This window comes from Scylla paramamosain, chromosome 14 (assembly GCF_035594125.1).
Source record: "Scylla paramamosain isolate STU-SP2022 chromosome 14, ASM3559412v1, whole genome shotgun sequence".
In the NCBI taxonomy this organism is placed as follows: domain Eukaryota; kingdom Metazoa; phylum Arthropoda; class Malacostraca; order Decapoda; family Portunidae; genus Scylla; species Scylla paramamosain.
The window spans coordinates 14,064,614-14,079,370 of NC_087164.1; the positions used below are offsets into that span (position 1 = coordinate 14,064,614).

The 14,757-nt window shown below is 39.8% G+C and overlaps 1 protein-coding gene across 2 annotated transcripts in view; it reads left to right on the plus strand.

The window, feature by feature from the left end:
• Window positions 1-14,757, plus strand: part of LOC135106908 (uncharacterized) — a 173,299-nt gene that overhangs the window by 79,819 nt on the left and 78,723 nt on the right. For both annotated transcript variants that reach the window (XM_064016330.1, XM_064016331.1), the window contains exon 6: window positions 3,042-3,122. In XM_064016330.1, the coding sequence (XP_063872400.1) occupies window positions 3,042-3,122 (81 nt within the window). The remainder of the gene's footprint in view (window positions 1-3,041; window positions 3,123-14,757) is intronic.

The window sequence follows — 14,757 nt, forward strand, 5'->3', positions numbered from 1 at the left end:
CACCATAGAGAAAATAGAAGAGTAAATAGTTTTAAGATTTTCGTGCAGTAACTTAGGATGGCTCGGAAGAATGATTTCGAGACGCCACAGAGAAAAAAAAAAAAACAGAATTATGTAAAAGATTATAATGTCAGTGGTTCCGTTTCAGTTCAGGTGACTCGTGCAGGATTACTATTAACCCTTTCACTACTATTTGACACTACTCTGAGACATTTTTTTTTGTCTACTGCGACTCACGACTGATTAGAAATTGCAAAATCTTTTCTTTGTGATCTCCTTTCTTGTAGATGTTAATGAAGATTCCATGCATTGGTTTTTAGTGCTGTGAATTCTTGCATATAGCAGTGAAAGGGTTAATGCTACTCACGACAACCGTTCTACAGCTGCTCCCACCGTAGGAAATGAAAAGTCCTGGAAGAATAATTTCGAAACTCCACAGAGAGAGAGAGAGAGAGAGAGAGAGAGAGAGAGAGAGAGAGAGAGAGAGAGAGTATATGAAAAATGTTCATTGTTTCTGGTTTTGTTTCTGTTAAGGCGACTCGTGCAGCATTACCACTACACTTCTACATAACCATTGTGCGTAACAAGTGTCCTACAAATGCTCTCAAAGGGTTTACCGTTGAGTGAATCACCTGCATCGAACTAACGAGGCGTGGGAGGAAGGCGCTCATTACTCACCACACTAATTTATATTTTGCCGGCACCTGCACTCGCCTACACACAACATGCCTTGATTAAGAATATAAATTACTTCAACTCGTATATTAATATGGCATCTGTTTTAATTGTTTACTGAAATAACTTAAGGAAAACAGTACTTTCTACAACGTTGCAGCGGTCTACGTATGCAATATATTTTAATTTGCGTTCCTATGCTTACTTACACTTATGTCCTGTAAAGAAGAAAGAGTGAAGAAAAACGAGTTAAAGAAAAAATAATTAAGGAATGCTATTAATATCCACACACACACACACACACACACACACACACACACACACACACACACACACACACACACACACACACACACACACCAGATAAAACCAGAAATGCCCTCATATGATTAATTTACACGCATTTTTGGGCTGTCTTACATATCTGCCCTCCAAAATAGATCGATTAAACAATGCCAGAATGCAATATCCTTATTGGTGAATGTGATGAAAATGAGCGTCAAATCAACTCCTGAAGATGAAAATACGATTATGATTAACTTTTTTTTTTCTTTTCTGCACCAACCAAGACTTGACTCGTAATTTTGGATTTATGACAGTTATTCTTTAAGAACTGACTTCTTCAGTGTGTCTTATTCTATTTATCTATTTTTCCTTTGCACGGCCTGAACTCCTCTTACATAAAAAAAAAAAAATCTGATAACATGAAAATAGAAGACGTAAAGAAGGCAGTACTTCTTATCACCAGAACAGGTAAGCAATTATGAATCCATCTAATATGAACTGTTATACTTTTCTTCGCAGTATAGACGCAGGTAAGGCCTTGGGCGGGACGGAGGAGGAGAAACGTGTGTGTGTGTGTGTGTGTGTGTGTGTGTGTGTGTGTGTGTACAGGCCTGCACTCACTGGCTCTGATGGGCAACACCTGCAAAGTTTTAACGAGTTCCCCTGATGGAGGAGTCGAGGAAGGAGCTGTACTGAATGAGAGGGGGAAAAGAGAAGGCCTAAACTGAATGAATGGGCAAAAGGGAAGCTGCACTCAATAAAGGGAGAAGGACAAGTTTTGAATAAGTCAAGAAGGATGGAAATTATTATTATTTATTTATTATTTTGGATAGCAAGTATTATGAAGGCTTCTCTGCATTCCGAATTTCTACGTTTTTTTTTTTTTTTCTTTTATCTGTTCAGTTTATTGCTTTTTTTCCTCCCCTCTTCCCGCATCCATGGCCTGGTTTTATAGAGCTGGTGTGGACACAGATATGCATTCATGTATATTAATAGTCAGTAGTGAGGGATGAAAAATATACATTCAGCATTCAGGATTTTACTTGATATTTCACACCGAAAGAATAAAAACGTATTAATAAAGTTATATATATAAATCCAGAATGTACAAATGCATTCTTGATTTTTTTTTTTTTTTTTTTACTATTTGCTGATGTTAGGAAAATTTGATGTCTTCATATATCTGTAAATTAAAATACACTTGTAAATTAAAATACACATGCTGTGATATCTCCTTTTTTTTCTATATAATTAATATAGTTTATCCGGTTTGTCATAAATTAAAAGAGTCTTATTAGAAAAAAATGACATTATGATTTATAGTGGAGTTCGTTACATTCATTGGTTACATTCATTGGTTCTGTCAAGTGCCGTTACGAACAGAAGGGAAATAAATCAATAATAGCAAAAATAATTTCTTAGCCATCAACATGAAAACAACAACAATAATAATAACAATAATAATGATAACCATAAATAATAATAAACACAATCTGGAATCTCGCTTGCAACAATTCCCGAACGACAGACAATCCGGGAGAGGAGCGGGAAGGAAAAAAATCACATTTCTAACTTTTATTAAATAATTTTCTCTGTTGTCTGTTCTTACCACCTCTCACATTAAAAATTAAATCCATACTGAGCCTGAGGAAATTTTTTGTGAGATTCCATCATAACTTTTTGATATATTAGCGGCAGCGGCGAAAGTTCCGTCCAATCTCCAGCAGGGAAGGTGATCCGGAAATGCACGATTTTTTTCCGTTTCCTCTCACACGCCGAGACTCAAGTGTTGTGGGAGGGAGTTTACTTATAAAAAAAACTGATATTATAGTGTTTTGTGGTGCTCATTTTGCTAATTTAGCTAATGATTTTCTTGCTTAATGAATAACTTTCTTGTCTAATGAATAAGTTTCTTGTCTAATGAATAGTTTTGTCTAATGAATAACTTCCTTGTCTAATGAATAACTTCCTTGTCTAATGAATAACTTCCTTGTCCAGAAAATAACTTAACAGTCTAGAGACTAACTTCTTTGTTTAGCGATTAACTTCCTTAACTAGAGGAAAGCTTCCTTGCTTTCCAGGTGTTGGGGCCTCTCATTTCATCTGTTTTCAAGCTCTCCAGTGAAAATTTCTCCGGGATTTTACTTCTTGGATCCCACAAGGTATTTATTTCTGATCTGCTCGCTGTATAGCTAATGGCGGAGGGTGAGGGGAGAGCTTTTTGTTCTGCAGTCCTTTTCTTCTACCATTACTTTTCCAGTAGTCCTAAGGCCAGGTCACCTCGCAAGGTTTGTTGTGGCCTGTGTATCTTTGTAACTCTATGTAATCTATTAATTAATTGATTAATTAGTTAATAATCTATTTATGGAGTCTTGTAGCAGTTTCTTTATTAATCTGCTCTTCTGTGTTATTTACTAGCTTTGGCTTTACTACTTTCTGTCTCTCATTTCAGATTAGGTTGTAGTTGTTGCTTTATTAATCTACTCTTCCAATTTATTCCTGACTTCTTTAATATCCTACGAGTTTTTATTTAATTTTACGTGTATAATCTACAATTTACCTCAAACAACATCTTCAGTCTACCTTATTTGTCCTGCGTTGTATTCCTTGTGTGTGTGTGTGTGTGTGTGTGTGTGTGTGTGTGTGTGTGTGTGTGTGTGTGTGTTTTGTCACACTGTCTGATGCTTCGTGCACTGACGCAAGCCGCACAGGTATAAGCAAAAGTCACCCATTTCAGTACTTCAGTCTTTGTTAAACACGCATATTGTTGAAATTACTATAACGGACAAACCTTTTTCTCTTATTACCTCGTTTGATGCTCGCCAATCCCATAGGTGTGATCTGCCCTAAGTAAAATTCTCTCTCTCTCTCTCTCTCTCTCTCTCTCTCTCTCTCTCTCTCTCTCTCTCTCTCTCTCTCTCTCTCTCTCTCTCTCTCTCTCTCTCTCTCTAGGTGGTGCAGAAGTGATGGTTTTAGGTCTTGAGGAAAGATAACGCATAGCAGAAAAATATTACGGTCATAAATCTGATCAAGTAATGGAGTTGGAACAAAGTTGGCATATTTCATGATACATGTGCATGATTTCATTTACATGTGTACCAGTATGTATGTGCGTATGAATGTGCATGTGTGTATATGTATGTATGTATGTATGTATGTATGTATGTGTGTGCGTGTTTTTGTAGATTCTGTCTGTCTTTCTGTCTACGAGTTTTTGTATCTCTGTTCCGTTTTTTTTTTTTTTTTTTTTTTTTTGTCTATGCACATCTGTTGTCAGTCCGTTTATCTGTCTCTATGTGTTTCTCGGTTATTCTCTCTCTCTCTCTCTCTCTCTCTCTCTCTCTCTCTCTCTCTCTCTCTCTCTCTCTCTCTCTCTCTCTCTCTCTCTCTCTCTCTCTCCCCTCCTTTCCTTCCTTCCTTCCTTCCTTCCTCCCTCCCTCCCTCCCTCCATGTACGTATTTGCCTGCCTGCCTGTCTGTCTGCCTGTCTGTCTGTCTGTCTGTATGTGCTCATGTTCACCTTGCAAGTGGATCCCAGGTAACTTGATCAAGGGTGTGGGTGAATCCTGGCTAATCAGCGGGAAGTTAGCGTCCTCAGCCTCCCTCGGCAATTTTATCTTTTCCTCGCTCCTGATTTCATTTTTCTGAAATAGGTGGAGCCCATATTGCTAGGATATTGACCAGGGTTGCTTTATTAGTATTGTTGTTGTTGTTGTTGTTGTTAGATATTACTATTATTATTGTTATTATTATTATTATTATTATTATTATTGTTATTGCTATTGTTATTTTTAGGGAGGGATGCATATATATTCGTTTTTAAGATGTATTTCTGGTTCCTCTTCTGTTTCTGTGGGTGTGTGTATCTCTCTCTCTCTCTCTCTCTCTCTCTCTCTCTCTCTCTCTCTCTCTCTCTCTCTCTCTCTCTCTCTCTCTCTCTCTCTCTCTCTCGACTACCCATCCTAACACACACACACACACACACACACACCCACCCCTACTTTACCTAACCCATCACCACCACCACCACCACCATCACCACCAAGCACTAGTCGGGTGTAGTAAGCACGTGGACTGACAGACTGTATCCAGTGACTCCATGCATGTGCGCGTTTTTATGATTTCCTCTTTAATTAAAGCATCCCTACGAGTCCGGGCGGGCGGAATTTATAGTGAAAATACATGAATATGCACCCGGGCTGCCTGGAGTAATTGGTTCATGCTTTTCTGACAGAGTAATTTAGCGCAGTGGTGAGGTGTCATTCCGGATAGTGATTACCTCCAGTCTTGGCAGCCACGCGGAAGTGACAGAGGGGGGATGTTACAATACACATGTTTATTGTTCTTCTATAAGTGAGTAGCTTTGGTCAGGTCAAGTAGGAGGAGACTTTTGGCAGCATGCGTAGGTGACGAGGGGGAATGTAACGTTACAATACATAGGTCCTTTGTTTTTTTGTTTTTTTTTCTATTTGTGTGCGTGTTGGTGGGCTGGTGTAGTCTTGACAGTCGTGACTAAGTGAGGGGAATGGTGAATGTTATCTTACAATGCATTGCTCCGTTATTTTTCTATTAGCGTATAGTCTGTGTGGGTGTAATGGGAATTATTCAATATTAGTTCCATTTTGTTTTGGTTTGCATCATTCATTTTTGTTTTTATTGTCAGTTAATCATGCATACTCACTCATGTTGTCCATTTGTCTTTTCTCTACCCCCCCATCTCTCTCTCTCTCTCTCTCTCTCTCTCTCTCTCTCTCTCTCTCTCTCTCTCTCTCTCTCTCTCTCTCTCTCTCTCTCTCTCTCTCTCTCTCTCTCTCTCTCTCTCTCAAAGGGATGGATGTAAATGAAAAAAGAATAATGTTTGTTTATTCATTTATATCAGTCCACTTCATAATGGAAAATTGCGGCGGGAATATGAAAGTTACAGATTACTTTTTGATGTATGTCTGGCGCAGAGTAATGTGTGGAGGCCGCTTTGGTGATGGACCGCTGCTGACCACCATCACCACCGCGATCCCCTCAACACGCGCGCGACCCTGACACATACACCTTGCCACCATCCCCGTAATTACCTCGCCAGTTTCCTTCACACCGTAGTCTCTGAGGAGTGCTCATGTTTGTTTCCAGGAGCACAGTATATCTTAAGCAAGTTACGAGGCTCTTAGCAGGCGGGGCGCAGGAATCGATGAGTCCCCTTAGGTGGGTTGTAACATAAGCAGAGGGCATAAAGGTGCGAGCGTGTGCTGCCTTTACGGAGACCGCCGAGCCTGAGGGTACATCATATTCAGAATCCTTTGTGCAGATTCCATAATACAACTGTGCACTTTAGCTTTAAGGTTATTTCATGCCTGTGCACCGTGATAGCCTCTGTTCGGTACGGCGCGGGCATCTTACGTAGGCATATTTTAAAGTCACTTACAGGTGAGTTAGGTTTCTGGGTCCTCGCCTGCTTCTCTTTTATACTTTATGAAGTGACATGATACATAACTCCTATTTTTAAACCCTTTGATTAGATGATTAGATAAGTTGCTAGGGATGCTTGTATTCTTGATGGTATAGGATCCTTGTCAAATTATCAGTAGAAGCATGAAAACACCATTGAAAGAAAAAAGCAACACTAACAAACTAGAGCCTGTTAAAAAGTAGCAGAGACATAGAAACGTTTCGGAAACATTCTTGAAAACGCCAGGAACTTTCTCTACAGTCCGTTAAAATTAGCTGAGATAAGATGCAAAAACCTTTAAGAATTTGTGCCATAAAGTGATCGAAGTTTAGAGGCAAACCATTTCGTGTTTCACTACAAAGGCAGCATTTTCAAGTTGAGCAAACGGGAAACCGATATCTGTATTAAAGGTACATTTTACGCAGCAACGAGTAATTGAATACACAAGCTGGTGTGCCTTTTCTGTATTCATTCCCAAACGAAATGGAAAAATGGACCCAACGCGTCCCCGTTACCTCTCTTTACATTATATCACCTAAAATGTGAAGCTAAACAAGATTATTACTACAATTTTAATAACCGCAATATAGTTGATAGTATGAACGACCATATACAGCTTGCAATATGAACCAGCATAATGCAACGGACAGGATGAACGACCATCATATTATTTGTTGTATGAAAGCATGTAATTTGGCTTGTATCGTGAACAGGCACAATATATATTTGGGATTTATCTTTTAACGTTATGACTGAATAATACTTGTTGACTAAAAATACTATATTTTCTTGAAATAAAAAACACTCGAGTTTCCATGAGACATTCAAGAGTTCATCATTTATTACCTGTTTCTTATTTACTTACTTCTTGCACTCTACCTTCATACCCTCCAAACTTCCTACCCTTCCAAACTTCCTACGTTCCTGTTTACCTACTCTCACCTTTGCCAGTCGACTACAGTGGCCAGAGACATGCATCCGTTTCCTTCACGCGTACATAAGACAGTACTTCTGTATCGGGCCGTGACATACGCAAGGTGTGATGTGGATCCATAAAGTTTCACCTCCTGGCACTTCTCATTCAGACATACTCCTCCCCACATTCCCTCTTTGAATCATCTACATTTGTCACGTCACAGGTTCCTTCTCTGAAATCTGAACTCGTATTTAAAAGCCATGAAAGCTGGTTGCCTATTGAGTTTACTACTTTATTTATGCTTTTGTTTTGTTCTCTCCTTTACTCACTTCCATTAGTCACGTCACATGGTTCATTTCTATGATCCCAATGTTTTTTATTAGTTTTTATGTCACGTACTCCGGTTTAAAAGCCATGAAAGCTGGTCCCCAATGAGTATAGTGCATTATTTATATGTTTTTATTTGGTTCCCTCCTTCACTCATTTGTATTTGTCACGTCACGCGGTTCTTTTTTCATAATCCCATAACGTAAACATACGTTGGACCTAATGTCACTTACGAATCCCTTTTTAAGAGCCGCGATAAGTTTTACCACTGAAGTCATTGTATTATTTACATTTGTATTTTGTTCTGTCCTTTTCTCATTTCCATTTGTTACGTCGCGACTTTTTCTCCATAATTCAAACATGTGTTGATCCTAATGTCACGTACCAATTCTAATTTAAAAGCCATAACAAGTGGTCGTCATTGAGTTCACTGTATTATATGTACGTTTCCATTGTGTCATTAATCAGATAGAGTCCTAGAGAGAGAGAGAGAGAGAGAGAGAGAGAGAGAGAGAGAGAGAGAGAGAGAGAGAGAGAGAGAGAGAGAGAGAGAGAGAGAGAGGGGGAAAAAGAAAAGACAGTAAATTAATATCAGTCGTAAAAATATAGACAAATTCCTTGCTGGTAATTAATGTTTGCGCACTTCCATTTATTTTGCAGTTAATAGTTTACATGAGGGAAGGGACGATTGAGTACAGTTTCCCCCACAAAAGTCATTAACTACCGCTGGGGAGGAAAAATAAATAAAAACCTCATCAAAGACTTGGTTTCGTTGTAATTGGTGCACTGTCGGATCAGCCTTCGTGTGACTGCCTTGGCATTGGGCACTATCGGTAATAAAAGGTTCCAATAATATCCCACCACTATTACTACTATCACAATTCACCTACCGCGTGATAACCATCTACTATTTCTCCGTGTCGGCGTCATTTCTTAACCAAATAAATGATTATACGTGTAATGAACGCCTTTCATCTACGGCAATTAATTACAGTGCTATTATTATTTTGTGAGTTGTCCATAATGCAAATACGTACACAAGCGCGCGCACACACGCACACATACACAGACATACATGCATACGCACACGCACATACACCGAGCCGTGAAGCAGGTAAATACATATACCCGAGCGTTTCAAATCTGAAAGCCATGTAATCAAATCATGGACAACGAGAGCGAGGCTCGCGCTGACTCGCCGCCCAGGACGGTCAGGTGATTAGAGGAATGACACGCGGCAGCCAGCATACCCCCACCCATCCACACCCTACACCCACACCCTATGTCTCACCTACACCCCCACACCCAGATATCCTTCTCTGGCCTCTCAAACACTCCTTACCACATCCAGATACCGACACCCTCCCCGTCTCTCTCTCACCCACACTAACACCCTACACCCTCTCTCTCACACTTACATCTTGCTAAACCCAAACATCCTTACTCATTATAGGTATACAGACAGAGCCACACCCTCTCTCTCTCTCTCTCTCTCTCTCTCTCTCTCTCTCTCTCTCTCTCTCTCTCTCTCTCTCTCTCTCTCTCTCTCTCTCACGTACACTCGAATTAAAACGGGGAAGGGGATGGACAGCAACAAAAATAAATGGGATAAAATAAAAAAGGAAAGCACTGCATCAACGCTAGTATTACTGTGTGTGTGTGTGTGTGTGTGTGTGTGTGTGTGTGTGTGTGTGTGTTGTGTTGTGTTGTGTTGTGTTGTGTGTTGGACTAATGCATGTGGTAAAAGCATTTCCACCTCTCTCTCTCTCTCTCTCTCTCTCTCTCTCTCTCTCTCTCTCTCTCTCTCTCTCTCTCTCTCTCTCTCTCTCTCTCTCTCTCTCTCTCTCTCTCTCTCTCCAAAACCCACACAAAAATATGACTTGCGTAGGAAAAGTTGCAAAGCTAATGAAGACTCCTATCCAGAGAGAGAGAGAGAGAGAGAGAGAGAGAGAGAGAGAGAGAGAGAGAGAGAGAGAGAGAGAGAGAGAGAGAGAGAGAGAGAGAAAGTAGCGGTCCCACTTTATTTACATCTTGGCGATTTTGGAAAGCAATGCACAGGACACGATTTTGTCATGGAAATAAGTGTGTGGAGGGGAAAGGTGACACGTAAGCGAAGAGTGAATGGGTGAAACGTGCCTGAATAGCTTGGGGGAGCACGTTAAGTAAGGCTTAATGTAGTACGTGTGGTCATACCTTACCTCCTTGGTACGTGACTTATGACTTGTATGTGGTAGTAGTAGTAGAAGTAGTAGTAGTAGTAGTAGTAGTAGTAGTAGTAGTAGTAGTAGTAGTAGTACTAGTAGTTGTAGTGGTAGTAGTAGTAGTAGGAATAATAGTGCTGATGAGCGTATGAGCCTTAGCACACTCCTTTCCTCCTTCCCTCTCTTACATCTCTCCTCTGCAGCATCCGCGGTCCTGCTCTTTGTTCTCATAGATTCTTGTTTGCTGTTGTTTTGAGCGAGTTTCCATTTCCTCGTTGTCTGAAACACCCTCCACATCGTCTGTGTTCTTCTTCCCCTCCTTACCTCTTATTGTCATCGTCCTCCTCCTCTCCCCTTTTCCAGACGTCTCTTGATCTCGTGATGTCAGGTATGCTGGAGTGCCTTGTGCCAATCTTACCTGATTCCACTGCTATGTGTAATTCCGTGTACCTAGAATCCCTCAGAATAAGGATGGAGTGTACAACAACAACAGCAAAATGTAACTACCATATTTTTTTAGAAAACTGCACAATTTTTAAACATGAAAAGTAGAAGTAAAATATTGATATAAGAATTATATATCAGTCGCCATAGCTCTTTTTTTTTTTTTTACTTTCTAAATTTAGTTTGTAAGGGAAATTGGTTAAAATTAAATATTATTATCTACTCGTATGTCCCGTTTCCATAAACTCAAAAGAATAGATTACACACGCATAATATATTTCCTCTAAGTAAGGAACGTCTCTATTAACAGGTAGATATCTTGAGATCGATTTTTTTCACTTTTCTTTAATACCCAGATGTAAATAAAAAAAAAATACGTTCATTTTGACAATCCTGAAGACAGTCTGGCTGGTGTGGACAGAGTTTTGTTGGGAATCTTGACAGGTCTGTATAAAGAAAAGTCTCTCATTCTTGGTCATTCCTCATCCTGATGTTTTTTCCTCGTTCATCATTTCCTATTCCAACTATCACCGAGTCTTCATCAACACTGCTTTCTATTATTTTTCATTAACACATGGTTAAAAAAAGGTCTAAAGTGTCATTTCATGTATCTTCTAAGTCTGTCCCTCCTTGTCATACCTCGAGGTGATGTTTTTCTTCGTTCATCATTTAGAATTCCTAAGACCATCGAGTCTTCACCGGCAGTGATTTTTATTGGCGCGTAGTTCATAAAATCTTCTTTTCTGAAGTTGGAATCGCGCGTCACTATTCGTTTAATGGCGCTGCTCATCTGGTAAAACGTAGGTACATTTTCGTTCCAGATGGTTTGGTGGTATATGGTAAGCCACTTCACGCAGCCTGAGGGTCACCAGGTTCTCTCATAAGTGTCTCGTTAAAGTCGTGATGCATCCTGGGTACACAAGAGAGCGAGGAGGAGGAGGAGGAGGAGGCTAAATAAAACTCGATATTTGGGACAAGAGGGTCGTGGGATCGTTTCTCATGGCTGCCTTAAATCACTTTTTTTCATCATGAGGTCAACATCTTGGGAATAACTTTACATAAGGAGCGAGGTCGTATCTTGGGCATTTTTATATGATTAAGGCAAGGAGGTTTGGAGGACAGGCATAACTCCCCGGGAATTTGCGTAATGGTGCACAAATATGACTTCATCTAATCTGCAGATAATACGTAGGAAGGAAATGCGAACCCTCCCTAGTATGGCTTCTTTCGCATTAATAGGCAGGCCACAAATGTCACTGGGGCGGAACTGAACCTTGAAGGGTGAAATTAGACCAACTGTGGCTTCTCCAAGGCGAAACTAATGTGCCTGCATCATGTTTGTTAGGTTTTAGCAGCGAAGATTGTGCAAGTTATCTCTCTTGTCTAGTAGGTGATGTGCATGCGTAGATATCTGCGTCAGTTTTACTAGAGAAAATGAAGCAGACTGTGAAAGTTACCTCTCTTCTTTATGTAATATGAATTGTATGATATTTGCGTCAGTTTTATTAGCGAAAATTAAGCAGATTGTGGAAGTTACCTCTGTTCTCTAATAAGCTTTGTGTGTGTTTAGATATTCACATCAGTTTTATTAGCGAAAATGAGGTAGAGTGTTAAGTTGCCTCTCTTGGCTAATAAGTACTGTATTGAAACTACGGGTAGATGAATGCGCTTTCATACTTGCGTCAGTTTTGTCAGCGAAAATAAAGCCGATATTGAAGTTACCTCTCATCTTTTTGTTAACGACTGTGTGTTGAAGTCAAGATACCGTTGTGTTACGTTAAGCTACATTCCCCTGATGATACATTAACCGGCAAAAGAAAATATTCGTATATACGGCGGAAATTCAGGTGAGCGGGTGCCTTGCCACGAACGGGGAGGTGAATTTCACGGCGTGTGAGGCGAGCTGGTGGCGGAGCCTTGATCCTGCCGGCAGGGTAATCTGATCGCTGCTGTGCCGTTCGCATAGAAACTTTGGAGGAGTCTTGTGATAAGCTCGTCAACTCCTTGCTCCAGTAATGAGTTCAGCGCTGTTTATTCTTCTGATTTCAGGCTTACTCGTTGTTATAGTAGTACAATAGCATGCAAGTTTGTATTGTTGATTTAGTGATTTTTTATTTATTTATTTTTTTTTTTCTCTATTGAGGATGATCACGCATTCTTGTGTTCTTTACTTGTGAGTGATTCTCGCCTAGGGATTGTGCGGATTTGGAAGTGTTAAATTAAAGGCCAGTGGGAAAAGTATATCAGTGTATTAGTATGATTATTAAAAGGTGATTTCTTATTCGTATTTTATTATGTATTAATGATACGACTGCGTTATTACTATTGCATTTTGTTTAATCTATTTGACTGTACTCCTTAGTGAATGGCAGCTTGAACAGGGCTCCTTTTCAGCTTTTCTGTTGCCCTTGGCCACAACATCTCTTTCATAGAAAAAAATTCAAGTAGGTTCGTTACATGTATCCATCATGAGCAGCCAATCTTGCCTGTTTCAAAGCATCCATCAGTGACCTCGTGCAGTTATCATATTGTTATGTCATAAAGTCCAGTGAGTTTCATGTCTTTAAATCCAATAGAAATATATACATGGAAGAATGCACTGTTTAATACTAATAGCTCCTCAGAGACCAAAAAGTGAAATGTTGCAGGTGGCGGCAGCTGTCTGATACTCCTACTGTTTGGCACATTTTATATAACATGACATACTTTGACCAGCTGTACCTTCTTTCCGTGTGGCTTTTCCTCGCCTCTTATCTTATGTGCAAGTACCCGAGAGGAACTTATGATTGAATTTCATGACACTGTCAATGAGGTTCAGCCAGGCACTGCAGCACAGTCCACTAAAGACAGCTAAGACATCGGTGTTTAAAGAGTGACTGTGTAGCATACAGACTGTGTATACTTTTATTACCCTTGTTAACTTTCACTCCTTCGTTTTCTGAAATCATAAAGCAGCCGCTACTTAATGTTCCATATAATTTATAGGGTAGTAGCAAATGTACATATCGTAATGAGGTAATGAGAGAAAATAACTTTAAAAAACAAGGAAATTTTCGAGAAGACATCAGGTATACGCATGGCAGTGCTTGTAATCAACTTCCATCCTTAACAGTAAATAAGTCCAATTTTGTAAGGTTCTCTATTGACTCAGCGCTAACAACTGAATCCCTCTCTCTCATTCATTTCATACTGAGCAACCTGTCGTCTGGAACATTTGCTGCTGGTATCTAATTAAAGATGAGGATGATGCCACAAAGGATTTAGAAAAGCTGTCGTAATGAGAGGAACCACTTTGAATGTAGTAAGACTTTGGGTTGCCCTATGTCAAGTTACGTAAGGTTAGGTAAGGTTTGCTTAGGTTAAGTGTAAATCGGCTGCCAGGTCCATCTCACGATCTAATATAATTTTAGAGTTCAATTGTTTACGACTTTATTTATTTTTTCCTTAACACTCATATTTGTTTCAATAGCTCTTGTTTGGTTCAAAGTTTAAACGTTTTATTGCAGGTTCTTTTCTTATTTTATCTTTTTTTCGTAAATCGTTCTGCTCTTTACACTCTCTCTCTCTCTCTCTCTCTCTCTCTCTCTCTCTCTCTCTCTCTCTCTCTCTCTCTCTCTCTCTCTCTCTCTCTCTCTCTCTCTCTCTCTCGCTGCATCTTTTAATCAACGTCATGGAATCGTTCATAAGAGTGCGCATCTCTTCCGTCTGGTGTTATGAAGTCAGTCTCGTGTTCCGATGATACATTTTGGCTCCCGAGGCAACCTGTTTTTATTCTGTGTTATTGAGAGAGAGAGAGAGAGAGAGAGAGAGAGAGAGAGAGAGAGAGAGAGAGAGAGAGAGAGAGAGAGAGAGAAGGGGTCGGAATCAAATATAAGGACGAACACTCATAATGGCAAAGACAGATAAACAGACGAACGCAATAGGAATGGATAAAAAGACAAAAGCTGATTAGGCCAGACAGATGCAATGATGACAGTCAGGTATGAACAGACAGACAATGGTGACAGACAATACAGACAATCACAGACTAATGGACAAAGCAGACAAAACAGACGTATGGAAATCAGACAGACGTATATGCAGATAGACAAATAATATAATCAGGATAGATATACTGACAAAATAGTAAATAATATACAGACAGCCAAATAGAAGGATTACAGACAATTAGACACAGAGAAACATAATATTGCATTAATAGTTGTAATATGAAGATAAATTTTAAAAGAAGCATCGCAGTTTATGTAAAGTCCAAAAGCCATAAGTGAAATTGAACCCGACCGGTGGAAGCTTTCTTAGAGAAGTCACTGTATCGAGCTGAAGGGACGACAACTTTGCGACAGAAGCACAACTCCCGTGACACTTGAAACTTGCCTGACCCAAGCAAGTCAGCGAGACTAGAGAAAGACTCCGCGACAGCCAAGCCAGGGAGGAGGATTTCAACGTAGCTTTAGGCTGGAAATGAGATGC